At 65.2% G+C, this 21,499-nt stretch overlaps 1 protein-coding gene across 1 annotated transcript in view; it reads left to right on the plus strand.

Moving 5' to 3' along the window:
- The first annotated feature begins 316 nt into the window (after positions 1 to 316).
- The window catches only part of LOC128086400 (SCO-spondin), a 35,332-nt gene continuing 14,149 nt past the window's right edge, over positions 317 to 21,499 (plus strand). Inside the window, exons 1-63 of the mRNA XM_052695006.1 lie at positions 317 to 414; positions 497 to 703; positions 791 to 873; positions 962 to 1,132; positions 1,203 to 1,402; positions 1,535 to 1,637; positions 1,799 to 1,957; positions 2,059 to 2,144; positions 2,286 to 2,408; positions 2,474 to 2,636; positions 3,974 to 4,214; positions 4,303 to 4,441; positions 4,511 to 4,637; positions 4,718 to 4,890; positions 4,963 to 5,184; positions 5,255 to 5,420; positions 6,164 to 6,416; positions 7,094 to 7,274; positions 7,858 to 7,952; positions 8,018 to 8,274; positions 8,342 to 8,476; positions 8,565 to 8,767; positions 8,878 to 9,005; positions 9,093 to 9,202; positions 9,384 to 9,533; positions 9,605 to 9,698; positions 9,786 to 10,186; positions 10,308 to 10,538; positions 10,616 to 10,801; positions 10,997 to 11,233; positions 11,404 to 11,526; positions 11,612 to 11,703; positions 11,900 to 12,137; positions 12,736 to 12,888; positions 12,969 to 13,103; positions 13,196 to 13,378; positions 13,449 to 13,599; positions 13,720 to 13,879; positions 13,980 to 14,034; positions 14,123 to 14,233; positions 14,359 to 14,577; positions 14,680 to 14,777; positions 15,105 to 15,246; positions 15,318 to 15,492; positions 15,580 to 15,649; positions 15,739 to 15,955; positions 16,161 to 16,307; positions 16,388 to 16,543; positions 17,183 to 17,347; positions 17,786 to 17,965; positions 18,109 to 18,231; positions 18,316 to 18,445; positions 18,535 to 18,660; positions 18,736 to 18,827; positions 18,935 to 19,108; positions 19,272 to 19,436; positions 19,509 to 19,761; positions 19,837 to 19,883; positions 19,960 to 20,130; positions 20,519 to 20,647; positions 20,983 to 21,128; positions 21,210 to 21,304; positions 21,376 to 21,428. Coding sequence (XP_052550966.1) covers positions 317 to 414; positions 497 to 703; positions 791 to 873; positions 962 to 1,132; positions 1,203 to 1,402; positions 1,535 to 1,637; positions 1,799 to 1,957; positions 2,059 to 2,144; positions 2,286 to 2,408; positions 2,474 to 2,636; positions 3,974 to 4,214; positions 4,303 to 4,441; positions 4,511 to 4,637; positions 4,718 to 4,890; positions 4,963 to 5,184; positions 5,255 to 5,420; positions 6,164 to 6,416; positions 7,094 to 7,274; positions 7,858 to 7,952; positions 8,018 to 8,274; positions 8,342 to 8,476; positions 8,565 to 8,767; positions 8,878 to 9,005; positions 9,093 to 9,202; positions 9,384 to 9,533; positions 9,605 to 9,698; positions 9,786 to 10,186; positions 10,308 to 10,538; positions 10,616 to 10,801; positions 10,997 to 11,233; positions 11,404 to 11,526; positions 11,612 to 11,703; positions 11,900 to 12,137; positions 12,736 to 12,888; positions 12,969 to 13,103; positions 13,196 to 13,378; positions 13,449 to 13,599; positions 13,720 to 13,879; positions 13,980 to 14,034; positions 14,123 to 14,233; positions 14,359 to 14,577; positions 14,680 to 14,777; positions 15,105 to 15,246; positions 15,318 to 15,492; positions 15,580 to 15,649; positions 15,739 to 15,955; positions 16,161 to 16,307; positions 16,388 to 16,543; positions 17,183 to 17,347; positions 17,786 to 17,965; positions 18,109 to 18,231; positions 18,316 to 18,445; positions 18,535 to 18,660; positions 18,736 to 18,827; positions 18,935 to 19,108; positions 19,272 to 19,436; positions 19,509 to 19,761; positions 19,837 to 19,883; positions 19,960 to 20,130; positions 20,519 to 20,647; positions 20,983 to 21,128; positions 21,210 to 21,304; positions 21,376 to 21,428 — 9,796 coding nt within the window. The remainder of the gene's footprint in view (positions 415 to 496; positions 704 to 790; positions 874 to 961; positions 1,133 to 1,202; positions 1,403 to 1,534; positions 1,638 to 1,798; positions 1,958 to 2,058; positions 2,145 to 2,285; positions 2,409 to 2,473; positions 2,637 to 3,973; positions 4,215 to 4,302; positions 4,442 to 4,510; positions 4,638 to 4,717; positions 4,891 to 4,962; positions 5,185 to 5,254; positions 5,421 to 6,163; positions 6,417 to 7,093; positions 7,275 to 7,857; positions 7,953 to 8,017; positions 8,275 to 8,341; positions 8,477 to 8,564; positions 8,768 to 8,877; positions 9,006 to 9,092; positions 9,203 to 9,383; positions 9,534 to 9,604; positions 9,699 to 9,785; positions 10,187 to 10,307; positions 10,539 to 10,615; positions 10,802 to 10,996; positions 11,234 to 11,403; positions 11,527 to 11,611; positions 11,704 to 11,899; positions 12,138 to 12,735; positions 12,889 to 12,968; positions 13,104 to 13,195; positions 13,379 to 13,448; positions 13,600 to 13,719; positions 13,880 to 13,979; positions 14,035 to 14,122; positions 14,234 to 14,358; positions 14,578 to 14,679; positions 14,778 to 15,104; positions 15,247 to 15,317; positions 15,493 to 15,579; positions 15,650 to 15,738; positions 15,956 to 16,160; positions 16,308 to 16,387; positions 16,544 to 17,182; positions 17,348 to 17,785; positions 17,966 to 18,108; positions 18,232 to 18,315; positions 18,446 to 18,534; positions 18,661 to 18,735; positions 18,828 to 18,934; positions 19,109 to 19,271; positions 19,437 to 19,508; positions 19,762 to 19,836; positions 19,884 to 19,959; positions 20,131 to 20,518; positions 20,648 to 20,982; positions 21,129 to 21,209; positions 21,305 to 21,375; positions 21,429 to 21,499) is intronic.

The following is a 21,499-nucleotide window of genomic DNA, read 5'->3' on the forward strand; positions in this document are numbered from 1 at the left end:
GCTGTGGGTCTGGCTGGCCCCAGGTGAGGAGCTGGGAGTGGGGATATTGGGCACTGTACCCCCGAGTTCCAGTCCTGACATGGTCCCACTGGGCAGGGGGCGTCCCATGGGCAAAGCAATAGGGACTAGGACCACATCCCCATTCCTGCCATGCCCACCCCGGTGTGTGCCCTGAACTGGGGACCCCAGGAAGGATCCCTGAATGACACGAAGGAGTGGGGCTGGAGCTGACAGTGGGGCTGTCCCTGAGCGCTGCGAGTTCTCCATTAATACTGCCACCAAATCTCCTTCTCTGCAGGCTGGGAAGTGGTGTGCGATGCTGAGGATGGTGCGGTGGCAGCGGTGTGGGTCCCCTGTGGTTACGGGCATCGTGGCCGTGCTGCTGCTCTGCGTGGTGACTGAGGCTGCCAGAGGGTGAGTGCTGCGTCCCCGCGGGTCCCCACGCCAGGATGGGCGCACTGAGGTGACACCAGTTGGGTGGTGGGTGCCGCTGCAGGAGGTGGTGTGAGCAGACAGAGCAGGTGACAGAGGAGGAGGTGGTGACACCCCGGCGTGAGGACGTGGTGCCGTGCCCCAGCATGTACCAGTACAGCCTGGCAGGTTGGCGCATCGACCTCAGCCGCATGCGCCACGTCTATGGGGGGGAGCACGGCGTGCCCCCAACCAGCACCCATCCCGGGGCTGCCATGTGCTACATCTACAGGTGAGTGCAGGGGGTGACATCGGTGGGTGAGGGGCACGTCTGTCCCTCTGCCCTCTGCCTGATGCCGAGGCCGTGCCCACTCTGCAGACCCCCGGAGACGCAGCTGGTGGTGCGGAACCGCACGGTGCGTGCCTGCTGTGCCGGCTGGAGCGGGCCCCACTGCACAGAAGGTAGGGGCTGGGGGATGCGACGACACTGTGGTGATGCAGTGTGGGGCTGGGGAGCACCACAGTGCTGAGCTGCTGTGCTGTGCGGCAGCGGAAGGCTCACTGGGACAGTGCCACTCCAGCTGGCAGTGCCAGGACGCGCTGGGTGCCCACAACCTCTCCGCCATGAGCATGGCCGAGTGCTGCCGCCGGCCCTGGGGGCACAGCTGGAGGAACGGCTCCTCTGCTCTCTGCTTCACCTGCAGCCGCCAGCCCCTCACCGGTGAGCGCAGGGCACGGGGGGGCGGGGTGTCATTGGGTGCCCACTGAGCAGCACTCGCCCCCCGCTGCAGGTGACGTTCCCCTGCCTGCAGCACCGCGAGGTCCTGCTGCCAGGCATCGTGGACCCACCGCCAGCTGCACCACGTGGGCCGGATCCCGGTACCGCAGCTTCGACGGGCGGCACTTTGGCTTCCAGGGCGAGTGTGCCTACAGCCTGGCCGCCTCCACCGACAGCACCTGGGCTGTCAGCATCACCACAGGCAGCGCGCCGGTACCCACCACCCCCGGGGGGATGAGGAGGTGTTGGGGGGCTGGGTTACCCCGTGGATCATTGCTCTGGGGTAGGGGCTGTCCCCACTGCTGTCCCCCCACCTGGTCCCCGCTCACGGCCGCTGTCCCACAGGTGCTGCACATGATGTTTGGGCTGGACACCGTGGTGGCACGGGGGCTCAACGTCTCTGTGAATGGCGTGGCAGTGCCGGAGGGACAGCCGCACCTGCACGGCGGTGAGGGCTGAGGGGCAGCTGCGTGTTCCCATCCCCATGTGACAGCGCCGCTGGGGACGCAGTGGTTCGGGGTGGCACAAGCAGACAGTGCCAACCTCAGCCCTCACCATTCCCCTCGTTATCTCTGCGCCCTGCTGAGTGCCCTGGTTGCGTCCCTGCAGGGATCAGTGTCTCCTGGCTTGGGGACTTTGTGGCTGTGGACAGCGGGCTGGGTGTGCGCCTCAGGTTGGACGGGCGCGGGACGGTCTATGTGACGGTCAGCGCGGAGCTGCGGGGCAGCACACAGGGGCTCTGTGGCCCCTACAATGACGACCCGACTGGTAACACCCCATGTGTCACAGCACCACTGTTTGGTGATGGGGAACTCAGGGTGGCTGTGCTGAGGGCACGTGCCATGTCCCCAACCCCACTTTGCCCACAGATGACTTCCTGCGGGTTGAAGGGGACGTTGCCCCGTTGGCTGCCAGCTTTGGGAACTCCTGGAGGATCCTGGATGCCGACCCTGAGGTATGGGGCCGGGCAGAGCACGGACAGGGCTGAGATGGGGACCATCCCCTGTGGGGCTCCCTTGGGGCTGCGTCCCCACCCCACTCCCAGCACAGCCCTACAGCAGTGGGATGTCTCCGATCTGATCCCACCCTGGCGCAGCTCTCCTGCAGTGATGTGGTGGAGCCCCGTCCCAGCTGTGCCGTGGGCAGCACAGCACAGCGGGCGGCCGAGGCCACGTGTGGGATGCTGCTCACCGACCCCTTCCACCAGTGCCACGAAGCGGTGAGTCCTACTGGTGGTGTCGAGGCACATGGACCCCCATGCCCTGACGGTCCGTCCCACACCAGGTCGACCCCCGTGGCTTTTACGAGGCCTGCCTGGAGCTGCACTGCAGGGAGGGGGGAACGGGGCCCTCGCCACCCGCTGCTGTCTGCGACACGTTGGCCGCCTACGTGCGGGACTGCGCCCAGCGGAGAGCCTACATCGAGTGGCGCCGGCCGGGCCTCTGCGGTACGGGCTGTGGGGCTGGGCTGCATCCCACCCTGCTGGGACCCCATCCCCAATAGCTCATGTGTGGGACCCCTGGTGGGTTGTATGTGCACCCCTAGGGGTGTGTGTGCATTCCAGCTGCTCTTGAGGGTACCCCAAGGGCTCCTGTGGGTGCCCCAATGGCTTTTACATACACCCTGATCACTTCTGCATGCACCCGTTGGCTCACTTGTGCACCTCAATGGCTCACCAAAGCACTCGTGTGCGCTCCAGTGGATTGTGGTGGGACATGGGGGGATGTGGTGGGATGGGGGTGGTGGGATGCAGTTGACTGGAAATGGTGGGATGGATTTGGGTCATGGGGAGGTGGATGTGGTGGGATGTGATGGCACAGGTTTGGGATATGGTGGGATGGAATGCTGTTGAGTGGCTGTGGCTGAATACCATGGGATGGATGTGGTGGGATAGAGGGGGAGAGATTCTAGATGTTTAGAATGGGCCCAGTGGGACTTGATGGGATGGATTTGGGATACGGGGGGATGGATGTGGTGGGATGGATTTGGGATACGGGGGGATGGATGTGGTGGGATGGATTTGGGATACGGGGGGATGGACGTGGTGGGATGGATTTGGGATATGGGGGGATGGATGTGGTGGGATGGATTTGGGATATGGGGGGATGGACGTGGTGGGATGGATTTGGGATACGGGGGGATGGACATGGTGGGATGGTTTTGGGATACGGGGGGATGGACGTGGTGGGATGGATTTGGGATACGGGGGGATGGATGTGGTGGGATGGTTTTGGGATACGGGGGGATGGACGTGGTGGGATGGATTTGGGATACGGGGGGATGGATGTGGTGGGATGGTTTTGGGATATGGGGGGATGGATGTGGTGGGATGGTTTTGGGATATGGGGGGATGGACGTGGTGGAATGGATTTGGGATACAGGGGGATGGACGTGGTGGAATGGTTTTGGGATATGGGGGGATGGACGTGGTGGAATGGTTTTGGGATACGGGGGGATGGACGTGGTGGGATGGATTTGGGATACGGGGGGATGGATGTGGTGGATGCAGTGGAACACAGTGGGATGTGGTGGGATGAATGCAATGGGTTATGGTGGGATATGGTCAGAAAGATCTGGGACATGGTAAGATGGAGATGTAAGTGGGATGTGATAGGATGGACTTGGGACACGGTAAGGTTGAAGTGGCGTGATGAGGTGGAACGTATGGGGATGTGGCGGGATGGAAGCAGCGCATCATGGTGCGATGTGGGCCAGCTGCAGTGGACACGTTGGCATTCTGTGTGCCACTCTGGCACAGCAGAGCTGATCCCTGGCACCCCGCAGAGCGGCAGTGCGGCCAGGGGCAGCGCTACTCGGACTGCGTGTCCTCCTGCCCCGCCAGCTGCGTGGCTGCAGGCACTGCCGAGGAGGGGCACTGCCGGGACGACTGCGCCAGCGGCTGCGAGTGCAACCCGGGGCTCCTCCTGGATGGGGGGGCCTGCATCCCACAGAGCGCCTGCCCCTGCCTGCACCGCGGCCGCACTTATGCCCCAGGGCAGAGCGTCCGCCAGCGCTGCAACCGGTGGTGAGCACTGCGGAACGGGGAGAGCACTGCGGCAGGAGGGACCCCGTGTGGGGGCTGAGCACCCCCTGTGCTGTCCCTGCCCTCGCAGCACGTGCCGGGGGGGACGATGGGTCTGCACCCAGGACCGGTGTGCGGCGGAGTGCGCGGTGCTGGGGGGTCTGCACTACGTCACCTTTGACCACCGACGCTTCTCCTTCCCTGGCGCTTGCGAGTACACCCTGGTGCAGGTATGGGGGTGCCGGGCTGGGGGCTGTGGTGGGGGAGTTCCCAGGGCTCAGGGTGGTCCTTGCCTGCAGGACTTTGTGGAGGGGATGCTGCGGATCACAGCGGAGCAGGAGGTGTGTGGTGGCCACCAGCCCCTCGGCTGCCTCCGGGCGCTCTCCATCACAGTGCCAGGGGCCTCAGCCCACCTGCACAGCACAGGTTACCCCAGCTTGGACCAGGGTGAAGGGCACCGAGCAGGGTCCACACTCCCCTTACATCCTTTCCTGCACCCCACACAGGAGAGGTGGTGGTGGACGGGCGCGTGGTGCCGCTGCCCTTTGCCAGTGCTGCGCTGACCGTACGCCGAGCCTCCTCCTCCTTCCTGCTGCTCCAGACCTTTGGGGCCCACCTGCTGTGGGGCCTGGAGATCCCTGCAGCGTACATCACCCTGCAGCCTGCCTTCGCCAACAAGGTGAATCCCACTCGGTTCGCCATGCCCTGCACCATCTCTGCCCTGTGCCCCAACGCCATCCCTGTGCTGCAGGTGCGTGGGCTCTGCGGGACCTACAACTGGGACCAGCGGGATGACTTTGCCACGCCGGTGGGTGATGTGGAAGTCAGTGTCACTGCCTTTGCCAACAAGTACCGGGTGTCCACCGACTGCCCTGCGCTCGGCCCCGTCCCCTTTGAGCCCTGCAGCACCTATGCCCCGCGGAGGGAACTCGCTGCTACTGCCTGTGCCATCCTGCACGGCGCATCCTTCCAGGTGCTGAGCGGCCCCACGGTGTGCCAACACTGCGGTGTGCACTGCTCTGCACGTCCCCTCCTGTCCGCAGCCCTGCCACCACCTCGTGGACTGGGAGCCCTTCCACCAGCTCTGCCTCTATGATGTCTGTGCCTGCCCAGCTGGAAAGCACTGCCTGTGCCCTGCGCTGGCTGCCTACGCCCGGCAGTGTGCCCAGGAGGGAGCAGCCCTGAGCTGGAGGAATGAGAGCTTCTGCGGTGCGGGGCCTGGGGATGTGATGGGGGGTGGTGGGGAAAGGACGGGTCGGGACAAGATGAATGGGGTGGGATGAGATGGGATGAGATGGCCTGGATAGATGGGATTGGATGGGATGGGGTGGGACAGGATGGGGTGAGTGGGTTCCGATGGATGGGACAGGGTAGGTGGAATGAAATGGGATGGGATGAGATGACACAGGATGGATAGAATAGGATGGCGCAGAATGAGACTAGGGAGGGGAATGGAATGGAATGAAACGGTATGGATCAGGATAAGATGTGTCAAGATAGATGGGATGGGGTGTGACAGATGAGGTGGGGTGAGATGGACCAGGATGCTGAAGGGTGGGATGGGATAAGATGGGGTAGAATCAGACGGGATGGAATTGATGAGATGGGATAGGATAGAATGGGATGGGACACGATGGGATGGGGTGGAATGGGACAGGTGAGAATGGAATAGGATAAGACAGAATGGGATAGCTGAAGATGGGATGGAATAGATTAAATGAGATGGGTTGCACAGGATGGATGGGATGAGATGGATGAGATGAGATAGAATGGTTGTGATGGGAGGAGGGGGACAGGAAGAGATGGAACAGGATGGATGGGAGGGATGGGCTGAGGGGCATGGGGCAGAACAGGATGGATGTGATGGATAGGGCCGGGCGCTGGGGTGCAGGGCTGTGCAGGGCAAAGCAGGGTGACCGTTGTCATTCCCTGCACCGTGTCCATCCCTGCAGGCACTCAGTGCACAGGGGGCCAGGTGTACCAGGAGTGCAGCAGCCCCTGCGGCCGGACCTGTGCCGACCTGCGTCTGGACAGGGCCAGCTCCTGCCCCGGCCTCAATGACATCTGCATCTCTGGCTGCAACTGCCCCCAGGGGCTGGTGCTGGATGATGGGGGGCAGTGCGTCCCACCGGGCGTCTGTCCCTGCCAACACGGCGCCGAGATCTACCCAGCAGGCAGCAAGATCTGGCAGGGCTGCAGTGCCTGGTGCGTGCCATGGGGTTCTGCCTCTGGGGGCTCTGGGGGACTGGTGGGGCTGGGGTCTTCCCAGCTGGATCTCCTGGTCTGAGGGTGATGGGCTGCAGCAGGAGGTGGCTGTGGGGCCAGGTGGGCCAGAATGCTGCTGGAGGTGTGGGGTGGTGGTAGGAGACACCTGATGAAATCACCCTATGGCCTGTTTGTGATGGTACTGCAGGATAGGTGGGTTTCATTGGATGTCTGTGCCACATGGCGGCGATGCAGCCTCCAAAGGTGCTGTCACCATCCTTCTGGTGGGACTGGGGGCCGAGACACACATGCAGAGGGGATCTGGGCTCTATGGTCCAATTACCCTCCAGGGGATCAGAACAAGCACGTAGCTGTGTGAGGACCTGGGTGCTGCTGGAGGCTCCCTCCCTCCTTGGGGACAGCATCTCAGGGAGTCCTGGGAGTGCTGGGGATGCACAGGGCTGTCTGGGAGGATCCCACCCATCCCACTTGCCCCATCTCAGTTGTCTCATCCATCGCACCATCCCTCCCATCCTGCCCATCTCATCCCATCTGACCCGTTCCAGCCGTCCCATGCCATACTGTCTCATCTCATCCCACCCACTCCACATTTCCCAAAGCCGATGCCCTGCACAGATGTGCCAGCCCTCACTGCAGCCCCCCTCGTCCACCCCCAGTGTCTGCACTGCGGGTGCCTGGAGCTGCACCGATGCCCCCTGCCCCGACGCTGCCTTCTGCCCCGGGGACCTGGTCTATGTTTTTGGGTCCTGTTTGCGCACCTGTGACAGCGCTGAGCCCAATGGAACGTGCACAGGGATCGCTGATGGCTGCGTCTGCCCCCCAGGCACTGTCTTCCTGGTGGGTTCCCCCAGCTCTGCTGCTCCATCCTTGCCTGGGCACGTGTTGGGAGGAGGGGTCGGGGGAACCTGGGTGTTGGGGGGCTCTGAAGCCTTAAGGAGTAGAGTGGAGGGGACTCGGGGAACTGGGGAGCTGAGTGGGGGCACCATAGGGAACTGCAACTGTGGGCTAGGGGATGGGAAGCACTGGGGAGCTGAATGTGGGGTTACAAGGAAATGAGTTGGGGCTGTAGAGTATTGGACTGTGGACAGTATGGGACTTGGAGCTGGGTGTAGGGGACTTAAAGTACGATGGAGCTGGGGGATGTGGAGCCTTGGAGAGCTAGGTTTAGTGATGGGGTCATCTGGGACATGGGATTTTGGGGAGCTGGATCGAGTGGAGGTGGGGCACTGGGGAGCGGGATGTATGGGATGTGGGATATCCGATGTGGGGCCCCGGGAGCTGGATGTACGGGTTCTTGGGCACTGGGATATTGGGCTGGAGAAAGGCCTGGGCGCACTGGGATGCAGGCAGGTTCCCAGCCCATCTGCTGGTGCCTGTGCTTCGACATTCCCACGCGTCACTCTGCGGCTGATGTGTGCAGGACGAGCGCTGCGTGCCCCCGGAGCAGTGCCCCTGCCAGCACAACGGGCGGCTGTACCAGGCCAACGACACCATCGTCAGGGACTGCAACACCTGGTGAGCCTCGGCACACGTGGGCAGGCAGTGCTGGCGCAGCCCCGGTGCTCAGCGCCGTCCCGCAGCGTGTGCCGCCAGCAGCGCTGGCAGTGCAGCAGCGAGGACTGCGTGGGGACCTGCGTGGCCACGGGGGACCCCCACTACATCACCTTCGACGGGAGGGCCTTCTCCTTCCTGGGGGACTGCGAATACGTGCTGGTGCGTGAGGTCAGTGGGCTCTTCACCGTCACCGCCGAGAACGTCCCCTGCGGCACCGGCGGCGTCACCTGCACCAAGTCGGTGGTGGTGGAGCTGGGCAACGCCGTGGTGCACATGCTGCGGGGTGAGCTCATGGGGGCACGGGGGGACGGGGCAAAAGGGAAGAGCGCTCACGGTCCCGCTGCCTGCAGGAAGGGACGTGACGGTGAATGGGGTCTCGGTGCGTCCCCCCAAAGCCTACAGCGGGAACGGGCTGACGCTGCAGCGCGCCGGCACCTTCCTGCTGCTGCTGTCTCGCCTGGGACTGGCGGTGCTGTGGGACGGAGGTGAGACTTGGGGATGTGACAGCCACGTGGGGGTGCGGCACCCAGTGCGGGGACGGCCCCCGGCTCACCCAGCACCGGTGTCCTGCAGGCACGCGGGTGTACGTCCGGCTGCAGCCGCAGCACCGGGGCCGCGTGGTGGGGCTGTGCGGGAACTTCGACCGCGACGCGGAGAATGACCTGACCAGCCAGCAGGGCGTGCTGGAACCCACCGCCGAGCTCTTCGGCAACTCTTGGCGAGTCAGCCTGCTCTGCCCTGAGGTGGACGGCGCGACCGCACGGCACCCCTGCACCGTACGGATGGGCGCAGCGTGGGGGGACCCACGGGGCTGGTTATCGTGGGGACAACAGCGTGGGGTAAAGCAGGGGGGCTTCCGGTGGTGATGGTGACAGCTTCCCACCAGGAGAACCCACACCGGGCAACGTGGGCCCGCAAGCGCTGCAGCATCCTGACACAGCAGCTCTTTGTGCCCTGCCACGATGAGGTGCCGTGCCAGCGCTTCTACGACTGGTGCATCTTCGACGCCTGTGGGTACGTGCTGGGCTGCAGCCACCTCAGGCTCCCCGAGCCCCTGCCTGTCCCTGTCCCGGCCATCATCCTGCTGTGCCCTGCCTGCAGCTGTGACTCCGGGGGGGACTGCGAGTGTCTGTGCACAGCCATCGCCACCTACGCTGAGGAGTGCAGCCAGCGCGGCATCCACGTCCGCTGGAGGAGCCAGGACCTGTGCCGTGAGTCCTCATCCACAGCGCCCAGGTTGTGCTGGGGGTTCTGGGATGGGGTCCGGGATGAGTCCGGCACATGTGTTCCAGGATGGGGCCCAGGATGTGGGGTGCCTGGGGTGGGATCTGGGCTGTGCAGGCTCACCCCATGGCCGGCAAAATGTGACTTCAACACTCTGTGCCTCCGCAGCCATGCAGTGCGATGGGGGGCAGGAATATAGTGCCTGCGGCCCCCCCTGCCCCCAAACCTGCCAGAACTTGGGCCTGGAGCTGCCCGAGCACTGTGACACCATGTCCTGCCTGGAGGGCTGCTTCTGCCCCGAGGGGAAGGTGCTGCACGGTGAGCAGAGGGCTGCGGGAGGGCTTCCCCTTGCCGCCCTTTCTGACTCCTCCATCCCTCCCCGCTGTCAGAGGGCAGCTGTATCGACCCCGCCGAGTGCCCGTGCTTCATGCAGGGCATCGCCTTCCCAGACAGCGCTGTGGTGCAGCAGGGCTGCAGGAACTGGTGAGCGCGGCCAATGCCCATTCCCCATCCCCTCCCCTCCCATCCCGCACCCCACCTGCAGCCCATCCTGACCGCTGCTCCCCGCAGCACGTGCACCGCAGGGCTGTGGCAATGCGCACCCGCGGCAGAGCCCTGCCCGGCACAGCCCCGCTGCCCGGACTCGGAGTTCCCGTGCCGCACCGGCGGGCGCTGCGTGCCGGGCGCGTGGCTCTGCGACAACGAGGACGACTGCGGGGACGGCTCGGATGAGGTCTGTGCCCCGCGCTGCGCCCCGCACCAGCACCGCTGCGCTGACGGGCAGTGCGTGCCCTGGGCTGCCCGCTGCGATGGTTTGTCCGACTGCGGGGACGGCTCGGATGAGCGCGGCTGCCCACCCCCCCCCTGCGCCCCGCCGGAGTTCCGCTGCGCCGGCGGCCGCTGCATCCCGCGGGCGCGGGTCTGCGATGGGGAGCTGGACTGCGGCTTCGCCGACGACTCAGACGAGGCAGGCGAGTGGCCCCGGTGGCACCGGCTGTGGGCAGCGAGCACCACGGGTGGTTTGGGGACAGTTCTGCGTGTTCCCATCCCTGGGGCTGTGCCCGCGGCGGGCTCTGACCGCTGTCCCCGCAGGCTGCAGCCCGAGCTGTGGTGCGGGTGAGTTCCAGTGCGCGGCGGGACGTTGCGTGCCGTACCCACACCGCTGCAACGGACACGATGACTGCGGGGACTTCAGCGACGAGCGGGGCTGCGTCTGCCCGGCCGGCCACTTCCAGTGCCCTGATGCTCTGTGCCTGCCCCCGGCCGCCCTCTGCGATGGGACGCGGGACTGCGGGGATGGCACTGATGAGGCGTTCTGCCCAGGTGAGGGGCTGCGGCTGTGGCGAGCACGGGACTGAGCGTCTGGTGACGTGGCCCTAGGACTGTCCCCTTCCCCACAGACCGCATCACCTGTGCCCCAGGACAGCTCCCCTGCCCCGATGGCTCCTGTGTCAGCGAGGTGAAGCTCTGCGATGGCGTTTGGGACTGCAGAGATGGATGGGACGAGAGCTCTGTGCGCTGCGTGGTGTCCTGGGCCCCCCCTGCACCCACCGACCTGCCCACAGTGCCTGCTAATGGCACAGCAGGTGAGGGCACAGGTGTCCCCTGCGCTCCCCACATCCCCAGTGCAATCAGTGGGAACACTTCGCTCTTTGCTGGAGAAGCCCGAGGCGCCCTCTACCCCTGCTGGGGTTCTGCAGGGAAGGGGAAGAAGGCACATGGGGTCCATGCGTGGGGTTCCTTCTCGCTGTATCACCCCATGGTGACATCTCCCCCAGCAGCACCCGTGTGCGGACCCTACGAGTTCCCATGCCGGAGCGGGCAGTGCGTGCCGCGGGGCTGGGTGTGCGACAGCGAGGCCGACTGCCCCGACGACAGCGACGAGCTGGGCTGCAACCGGAGCTGTGCGCTGGGACGCTTCCCCTGCGCCCTGGGTGCCCACTGCATCCCCTACAACCACCTCTGTGATGGCGTCCCCCACTGCCCCGACCACTCCGATGAAAGCGATGACAACTGTGGTGAGGCGCAGCGTGTCCCCTCGTGTCCCTTCCCCAGCCCTGGGAGGCCATCTAGGGAGCAGGACCCTCAGAGGGGGTCAGCAAGGCTGCACTCCTTACTTGGTGCCTCACACCATCCCAGGGACCCCCCCTGTGGTGTCAGACCTGATGGGATGCTGTCCCCACTGCAGGCTCTACCCAGATCCCGCCGTGCCCAGGGCGTTTCGTCTGCAACAACCGTGTGTGTGTGAATGCAACCAGGGTGTGTGACGGGGCGATCGACTGCCCCCAGGGCGAGGATGAGCTGGCCTGCGGTGAGGGGAGACCGCGAGGGTGACAGGGAGCAGCGGGACTGGGGGACACGTGTGGGTGCTCACGGCACCCCTGTCCCTGTTGCAGAAGGCCGTGTCCCCACTGGCGAGAGGAACCAGACTGTGGGTCCCTGTGCCGAGTACAGCTGTGGGGACGGCAAGTGCATCTCCTTCAAGCAGGTATGGCCATGGGATGGGGATCCATTGATGCCATGGGATGGGGATCCATTGATGCCATGGGATGGGGAACCCAGCGATGCCATGGGATGGGGTCCACAGCGGTGCCCACTCTCCTGTCCTGGTGCCCTGTCGGGGTCCCTGTGGTGTTCCCCCATCTCCCTGCCCGCTGGGGGCTCAGCATCGCTCTGTGCCACAGGTGTGCAACGGGCTGCCTGACTGCAGGGACGGGGATGTGGCCTCAGGGTGGCTGCCCACAGATGAGAGGGACTGCGGGCACTGGGGCCCCTGGGCACCCTGGGGGATCTGCAGCCGCTCCTGTGGCCTCGGCCAGCAGCTTCAGGCACGGAAGTGCAGCCAGAGAGCCCCAGGTGTGCTGCACCAGTGCCACGGTGAAGCCACGCAGGCAAGGCCCTGCTTCATCACTGCCTGCCCTGGTGAGTGGGCATGGGGCTTGGATGGGTCTGCATGTGGGATGCAGGGAGTCCCAGGACTGGGAATGTCCAAGGAGTCCTGTTGTTCCATGGGCTGAGTTCCTGGGAGATTTAGGGATTTCTGTGGCTGGGGGTGCCCAGTGGATTTGGGGATTCCTGTTGCTGGGAGTTCCTGGGAGATTTGGATATTCCCGTTGCTGGAGAAATCAGTGGATTTGGGGATTTCTGTGGCCAGAGCTTCTGGATGCACAAAGGGGATTCCCACCACCAGGTCTGTTTTGGGGATCTGGGGGCAGTTCCCAAGGCTGAAGCTGCTCTGGGAAATGGGGAAGGTCTCCTACTACCAGATCTGCCCGGGGGGGTTGGGGCTTCCCATGGCTGGGGCTGCTAGAGGGAACTGATGGGGGTTGCATGACTTGGGCTGTCTGTGGGATGTGTGGGCTGCTTGGAGCGCCAGGGGAAATCCCATTGCCAAGGCTGCCTGGGGGAACAGGAGTTCCCAAAACTGGGATTTATGTGGGAAGTGGGGTCCTCGGAAGTGGGGCAGCAGGTACACGGTCAGGATGGTGCCCTCCACCCTCACTTCTCCCTCTGCCTGCAGTGGACGGTGCCTGGAGTGAGTGGACGATGTGGTCCAACTGCACGCAGGGCTGTGAGGGGGTGGTGGTACGGCAGCGGCACTGCCAGCCCCCCCGGGACGGCGGCCGGCCCTGCGCCGCACTGCCCGCCACGGCCCACGCCACGCTGGAGATCGGTGGGTGACCCCCACCCTGAGACCCCCCCCTCCCATGGCCGGGAGCTCACACACCCCCTGACTCCTCACCTGTGCCCCAGGCACGTGCCAGCAGGACGGGTGCCCCCCTGCCTCCTGTCCCAAGGGGCTGCAGCCCCGGCCCTGCGCCCCATGCCCCGCATCCTGCGCCGACCTCGCCGCCCGCACGCCTTGCAGCCAGGAGCAGTGCACCCCAGGTGAGGCCGTGCGCTGCCATCGTCCCTGCTGCGTGTTCCACCCCTGTGTGCCCACAACCCACCGGGCTCAGGGGTCTCGGTGGTGCCCACAGGGTGCTGGTGCGCAGAGGGGTTGGTGCTGGATGGCGAGCGCGGCTGCGTGCGCCCACGGGAGTGTCGCTGCGAGGTGGACGGGCTGCACTACTGGCCAGGGCAGCGCATGAAGCTCAATTGCCACCTCTGCACCTGCCTGGATGGGCAGCCCCGGCGCTGCCGCCACAACCCTGCCTGCTCTGGTGCGTCCTGCTCTTGTGCTCACCAGCTGGCACGATGCCGGGGCTGCTCTCACCGCGTTTGTGCCCACAGTGAGCTGCAGTTGGTCTGCCTGGTCACCCTGGGGTGAATGCCTGGGGCCCTGCGGCGTGCAGAGCATCCAGTGGTCCTTCCGCAGCCCCAGCCACCCCAGCAAGCACGGCACCAACCGGCAGTGCCACGGCATCTACCGCAAGGCCCGCAGGTGATGGTGCCCATCGTGTTCTGTGTGCTGTGCGCCACGTGCCGTGTGCTGTGCGCCATGTGCCGTGTCCTGCGTGCCACACACCGTGTGCTGAGTCTCTGCTGATGTCTCCTCTCACAGGTGCCAGACAGAGCCATGCCAGGAGTGTGAGCACCAGGGCCGGAGCCGTGCGCAGGGGGACCGCTGGCGCTGGGGGCCCTGCCATGTCTGCCAGTGCCTGCCCGGCCCCGAGGTGCGCTGCTCGCCATACTGTGCCCGCAGCGCCATGGGCTGCCCACAGGTGAGGTGCTGGGGTTTGCACTGAGCTCTCCATGCATGAGGTGGGATGTGGCAGTGCCGCCGCGGTGCTTGGGTGATGACAGGGCCTTCTCTTCACTCAGGGCCAGGTGCTGGTGGAGGGAAAGGGGGATTCCTGCTGCTTCTGTGCACAGATAGGTGAGCTCAGGGTTGGGGTGTGGGGGGTAAGGTCTCACTGGATTCCCGCTGGCACCTGGGAGCTGCACAGAGGCTGTCCCTACTGCAGGTGACAACGTGACAGCCGTCCCCACGGCACTGACAGTGGAGCACCCCAGCACCGTGCCAGGAGAGCCCCCCGGCAGCCCACTGCCCACATTCCCACTGCCTCCCCCGGGCGGTACGAGAGCTCTGCTCACAGTGTGCCGTGTCCCCACACATCCTCCCTCTCATGGGAATGGGACCCTGTGAGGTCACTCCCTCCCTGCAGGGGGATGCCTCCAAACCCACTCCCTCTGCCCACAGACCCCTGCTACAGCCCCCTGGGCATCGCCTCCCTGCCCGATAGCAGCTTCACCGCCTCAGCTGAGCAGCAGCAGCACCCAGCCCAGGCCGCCCGCCTGCACCACATCTCCCCAGGGCTGGACCTGCAGGGCTGGGCCCCCCCAGCTGACACCCCTCCCGGGCTGCCTTCCCAGCCACCCTTCCTGCAGCTGGACCTGCTGCAGACCACCAACCTCACTGGTGGGTGCTGCACGCCATGTGGATTTGGCACCGCCACACAGTGCGCCGGTGGTGCCAGAGCATGCAGCTGCATGCCAACACGTGCCATATCTCCCCCAACAGGGGTGGTGGTACAGGGGGCCGGGGCTGGGGATGCCTTCATCACTGCCTTCCAGCTGCAGTTCAGCACGGATGGGAACCAATGGCACGACTACCGACAGGCCTCTGCCAGCAGCTGGCCGGAGCCCAAGGTGCTGCTTGTGCCATGGGCACCTGCATGGGGTGTGTGTGAGGGGGATGGGGGTGAGGGGGGCTGCACAGGACTGTCCCGAAGTTCCACGAGTGTCCCTTTGCAGCCAGTAACATGACGACCCCATGTCCCCTTCCCTGCATGTGTGGCTGGGTGCAGGTGTGCTGGTGCTGCGCGCGGGGATTTGGGTTTGTGAGTGGGTTTGCACATGGGTGCGTGCATGGGTGCGCACAGGGGGGTGCGCACGGGTATGCGCCTAGATGCACAACCCTTCACACTCATCACTGCCCTCCCACAGCTCTTCCAGGGCAACTGGGATGCCACCACGCCAGTGGAGCAGCCGCTGGACCACATGGTGCAGGCACGCTACGTCCGCGTCGTCCCTCGGCGCTTCCACAACGCCATCTTCCTGCGGGCAGAGCTGCTGGGCTGCCCAACAGGTACCCTGCGCTGTGCTGTGGGGGTTACCCCCAGACCTCTTCTCCCTGCCCACCTCTCCCTCTCCCCAAAGTGCCCCTGGCCGTGACGGTGACGCCGGCATCCTGTGGCACGGGGGAGTTCTGGTGCGGGCTCAGCTGCGTCACAGCATCCCGGAGATGTGATGGTGTCATTGACTGCCCTGGGGGTGCCGACGAGGCCGGCTGTGAGCCCCCCAGCAGCACCACGCTGCCCACCCACCCTGCCAGGTACTGACAGCAGTGGGGGCTGGGGGTGCCTTGGCGTGCCGCATTTGGGGCACACAGCCCCTCACTGCCCAGCTCTGCATCTTGCAGCCTCACAACCCCTGGCAGTGCCGGCATCCTGGGGCTGACTACAGAGCCACCTGTGGCCTCTCCAGCAGCGGTGAGCCCTGGGACTTGGGGACAAGCGGGGGGGCAGGAGCCATGCGGCACACAGAGCAGCAGTGGTGACACTCATCTCCCTGTGTGCAGGTGCCAGCAGGGACAAGCACGTGGCCCACTGTTGGCTCCACCAGCCCTGCTGTGCCACCTGCCACCAGGCTGCCAGGTGTCCCCACCCCCACCATCACCCCCGAGGGGCCACCCTCTCCTAGTCCCCCCTCACCTGGCATGGCAGCAGTAACGGTGTCACGCCCTGTGACAGGACTGCCTGTGCCCCCCACTGGGGTCCCCACTCCAACATCTGCAGGTAAGGAGGCATGACTTGGCATCAGCCCTGTGTGAGGTGTGAGGGGGGGGGACGACTTCCCCAGCACCTGGCGCCATAGGGGTGGGGATGTGAATGTCCCCAGGGTGACACGGGGACAATGTACATCTTGCTGCTGGCTGGGTGTGCCATGAGGTGGGTGGTAATAACCCACGGCTCCCACTTGTCCCAGCAGCCCCCACCACAGTCCCTCATTTCCCACCGGAGCCACCCCTGCCCCGGCTCCTGTGCCCCCCAGACCAGTTCCTCTGTGATGCCTTGGGCTGTGTGGATGCAGCCATGGTCTGTGATGGGCAGCAGGACTGCCTGGATGGCTCTGATGAGGCGCACTGCGGTGAGCCCCCCAGCACCCCCCTGCCCCCACAGAGCCTGGGGTTGCTGAGCCCCAGCTCAACACAAGGGCCTGTCCCACAGGAGCCCCCCCTGCCTCCAGCAGCCCCCCAGCACCCCTGGCCTGGCCCACCTGCTCCCCCAAGCAGTTCTCCTGCAGCACTGGTGAGTGCCTGGCCCTGGAGAAGCGCTGCGACCTGAACCACGACTGCGCCGATGGCTCCGATGAGAGCAGCTGTGGTGTGTGGGGGGAATGGGGCAGGGATGGGGATGGGATGGGGATGACAAAGGGATGGGGAGGAGATGAGGTTGAAATGGGGATGGGGATGGGATGGGGATGGGGATAAGAATGGGATGGGGTAGGGATAGGATAGAGATTGGAATGGGGATGGGATGAGAATAGCAGATGATGATATGGGCATGGAGATGGGGACGGGAATGGAGTGTAATATGGGTGGGATTGAGGGAATGAGAATAAGATTGGGATAAGATAGGTGGGGATGGTGATGTTAGTGAAGAGAATTGAATGGAATGGTGATGGAGCTGGGGATGGGAATGCATTTGGCGTGGGGATGGGGACAGGGACAGTGACAGGAATGCAGAAGACATGAGGAATGGGGATGGGGATAGGAATGTGGAGAGGGAAGGGGTGGGGATGGGGATGGGGAAAGGGCATCCCTCCATCACCAGGCATCCTGTGCTGGCCAGCTCCAGTGTGAAAGTGATGGGATAGATGTTGGGAGTGCCAGAGCTGGTGACACCAGAGCTGGAAGGCACCAAGAGGGGCTGAGCTCAATCCCTGTGGGCCTTTCCAAAGGGGATAAGCTCTGGGCATAGGGAGGCCCCAGGGCAGACCTCACCCATCTCCATCCCCGCCAGCCGACTGCATCCTGTCCCCATGGGGTGGCTGGAGCCAGTGCAGCCACTCGTGCGGGTTGGGGGTGACATCTCGACAGCGGGTCCTGCTGCGGGCTGCCCTGCCTGGGGGCACCTGCCTCACCCCCCGCCTTGATACCCGCTCCTGCTTCCTGCGTGCCTGCCCAGGTACTGACCCTGGGCCCCACACCGTGCTGGGGTTTGTGATTGCATGGCTAGGGGTTGAGCCTCATGGCAGGGTATGGCACGGTGGCACAGTGTGGTGGCGTGGTGGGGGGGTGGGGGACAATGACAGCACAGTGACAGGGCATGGCGGTGGTGTGCGGTGGGGGGGCTCAGTGTGGGGCACAACGGGGGGGCAGGATGGTGGGATATGGTGACAGGACACGGTGGTGGGGCATGGCGGCACAGCAGTGTGGCAAAGCATGATGGGTGGCACATCCCTGCACACCAGCCCCATGGGCATGGCCATCCCTGCAACTGGAGGGTGGAATGGGGGGCTGTGAGGGGGGATTGTGTGGGGTCAGCACAGCCCAGCTGAGGGGGGGGCAGGGCTGAGCAGGGGACAGAGGGCGCCCGCACTGCCCCTGTTCCACTGCCCCCCAGTGCCCGGTGCCTGGGCAGCCTGGAGTGCGTGGTCCTCCTGTGATGCTGAGTGTGGGGGGGGGATGCGGAGCCGCATCCGGAGCTGCACCGACCCCCCACCCAAGAACGGTGGCCAGCCCTGTGTTGGAGAGGCCCTGCAGAGCCAGTCCTGCAACCTACAGCCCTGCGGGGCCACCCGAGGTACGGCAGCAGGGACATTGGGATGGGGACACGAAGGGGTGGGTGTGATGGGACGGGGGCACGGCGCTGCGGGGACTCTTGTGGCACCAGGGTGATATGGGGGAGCACTCCGTCCACATAGCAGCCCGGCTCTGCTCCCACAGAGTGCGGCCCTGGCATGGTGCTGGTGCAGGAAGGGGACTGCGCCCAGGGCCTGGTGCCACCCTGTCCCCAAATCTGTGGGGACCTGAGTGCCACCAGCAGCTGCCAGAGTCCCTGCCAGGACGGTGAGTGACAGAGCGGGCACAGCGCAGGGGGGGGGCTGGGTGCTGGTGTTGGCACACCGGCGCTGATGCCGTGCTGCTGGGCAGGCTGCCGGTGCCCGCCGGGGCTCTTCCTGCAGGAGAGCACCTGTGTCAATGCCAGCCACTGCCACTGTCACCAGGGCCAGCAGCGCTGGCTGCCCGGCCAGGTCTTCCTGCAGGACGGCTGCAGCCGATGGTGAGCAGTGACACCGTGTCCCCCTGCAGCCAGGGCCATCCCATGCACTTCTCCTTATCCCCGTGGCTGAACCCAGCTTCTGTTCCCAGCGTGTGCCAGGATGGGGTGGTGACATGTGAGGACGTGGCCTGTCCCATCGCCTGCGCCTGGTCTGCCTGGACACCGTGGAGCTTCTGTGACCGTAGCTGCGGTGTGGGCATGCAGGAGAGGTTCAGGTGTGGGTCTGGGGAGGGGACCTGACTGCACGATGCTGGGTGCGGATGTGGGACAAGGCACTGTTGTCCCCACAGATCCCCATCCAACCCCACGGCAGCCAATGGTGGAGCCCCGTGTGATGGGGACAGCCGGGAAGTGCGTGAATGCCACACACCCTGTGCCACCAGTACGTGCATGCCACCGCCCTGGGGACGGGACATTTGCTTTCCCTTCCACACCCGCTGCCTGTTGCCCACTGTGGCTGCTCCAGCACCACGCATCCATCTGTCCCAGCTGAGCCTAGCAGTGGTTGGAGCTCCTGGACCCCGTGGTCCCCCTGTTCCCAGAGCTGCTTCCACCACGTGGACCGGCGTGGCCACCGGCACCGCTTCAGGCACTGCGAGGGGATGGGGACCTGCCCAGGGCTGGGGGTGCAGAAGGAGCCCTGTGACACAGCTCCCTGCCCAGGTGGGTGCTACCGGGGCTGGGGGGGGGGCACAACACATCACTGAGACCCTGTCGTGAGGTTTTGTGGGGTGCCTCAAGGCAGAGTGGGTGCCCATGGAGAGGTGGTGCCCATGGTGAGGCAGGGTCCCACGGCGAGGTGGAGTCCCAGCCCATCTCCCTGCAGTGGCAGGTGTCTGGATGCCTTGGTCTGCCTGGTCTGAGTGCTCTGCTCCGTGCGACGCTGGTGTGCAGACACGCAGCCGAACCTGCACCCCCCCTGCTTTCGGTGGTGCCGAGTGCGCGGGGCCCCTCCTCCAGACCCGTGGCTGCAACCGGCAGCCCTGCAGAGGTGAGTGCCACGTGGGACACGGGGTTGCAGCACCGGCACTGACACCAACCCTGCACCTGCTCTGCCCTGCAGCACAGTGCCCTGACGCCATGCGATACCTCACGGCAGAGGAGTGCCAGCACAGTGGGGAGCGATGCCCACAGATCTGCCAGGACCTGGGCACTGGTGTGGCATGCATTGCACAATGCCAGCCTGGCTGCCACTGCCCTGCTGGGCTCCTGCTGCAGAACAGGACCTGCGTGCCACCCAGCCACTGCCTCTGCCACCACCAAGGCCGCCTGTACCAGCCTGGGGACATCATTGCACTCGATACTTGCAACAACTGGTGCGGGGGGCACTGGGGATGGAGTCTGGGGGGTTCCCCCCACCTTCACCCCTTGCTCACAGCACCTTTCCACAGCACCTGTGTGGCAGGGCAGATGGTGTGCAGCACAGAGATCTGCCCAGGTAGCACTGAGTGGCAACTGCAGGGATGGGGGGGTCCCAGGGCCTCCTGGTGCAGTGAATCTCCATGTCTCACCAGTGCCCTGCACCTGGAGCAACTGGACAGCCTGGAGCACCTGCAGCCACAGCTGTGATGTGGGGATGAGGCGGCGCTATCGGGTGCCCGTTGTGCCCCCCCTGGCCAGGGGGGATCCACTTTGCCAGGGACCCAGCATGGAGGTGGAGTTCTGCAGCCTGCAGCCCTGCCGTGGTGAGCAGCCCCCACCCCAGGGACTGTAGGGAGGGTCCCATGGAATGAGTGTCCTTAGGGAGGGAGCTGTTAGGTGGGTATCCCTGGAAGGAGTGCAATTGGGTAAGCACCACGGGGTGGGTAGCCGTAGGGAGGGTTCTGTGGGGTGGGGGCCACAGGATGGGTGTGCGTAGGGCAGGTGCCAAGGGGGTGGGCTGTCCCTGGGGAATGTCTGCAGGTGGGTATCTCTTGGGGCTGGCACCCATGGGGTGGGTGTCCCTGCATTGGGTGTCCCTGGGGAGGACAACCCCTAGACGGCTGTCTATGGGATGGGGGTGTCCCTGGGGTGGGTATCTTGGGGAGTTTCTGGGGCTGGTTGCAGCACCCAAAATCCCCGTGTGCACAGCAGCTGTGGCCCCATGGGGTCCGTGGTCGGGCTGCTCGGTGACCTGCGGGGGTGGCTACAGGAACCGCACGCGGGAAGGTCCCCCCGTGCACAGCCTGGAGTTCAGCACCTGCAACCCCACACCCTGCCCCGGTGAGCCCCCGTCCATCTGTCTGTCCATCTGTCCGTCCATCTGCCCTTCCCTCCACCCCTCCGTCCATCCATCCCTCTGTCTGTCCCCTTCCAGCAGCCCCTGTACCAGCAACCTCTGTTCCCACCCCCTGTGGTTCTCATCCCCATGTCCCCACCACACCATCCCCAGGCTGTCCCAGTGCCCTGTGCGCATGGTGTCCACGCTGTGTCCACCCACCCCATAAAGCCCCACACTGGGGTCACCCCAGCTGTCCCGCAGTGGGCAGACAGCTGCGTGTCAGTGCCGCCAAGCATGGTGACCCAGCTGGGGGGGCTCGATTGTGTTCCTTCCCCAGGCAAGGAGCCGGGGGTCTGCCCTCCTGGCAAGCAGTGGCGGGCGTGCGCCCAGGGCCCGGCCTCATGTGCAGAGCTGAGCACGGCCCCCCCTGTTGATGGGGGCTGCCACCCCGGCTGCTACTGTCCCCCGGGGGCACTGCTCCTGGTGAGTGGGGGTGAGGGTGTGAAGAAGGGGGGGCTCTGTGCAGGCACCCCCAAACAGCAGCACGGCGCTGTGTCCCTGCAGAGCAATGAGTGTGTGGCCGAGGCGGAGTGTCCCTGTGCCGTGGATGGTGTCCTCTATCAGCCCGGGGATGTTGTGCCACGGGGCTGCCACAACTGGTCGGTGCCCATCGAGGGGGTGAGTCTGGATAATGCTGGCCCCCCTGCCAACCGCTCACTTCTGTCCCCAGCTCCTGCATCTCCGGTCGGGTCACCAACTGCTCTCAGGAGGACTGCAGTGATGGTGAGAGCGAGGCCCCCACCAGCCCCACGCTGCAGGGATGGTGCCAACCCCAGCCCTGGTGGCACTGTGGG

The sequence above is a fragment of the Tympanuchus pallidicinctus genome, unplaced genomic scaffold (assembly GCF_026119805.1).
Source record: "Tympanuchus pallidicinctus isolate F22 unplaced genomic scaffold, pur_lepc_1.0 scaffold3, whole genome shotgun sequence".
Lineage (NCBI taxonomy): Eukaryota > Metazoa > Chordata > Aves > Galliformes > Phasianidae > Tympanuchus > Tympanuchus pallidicinctus.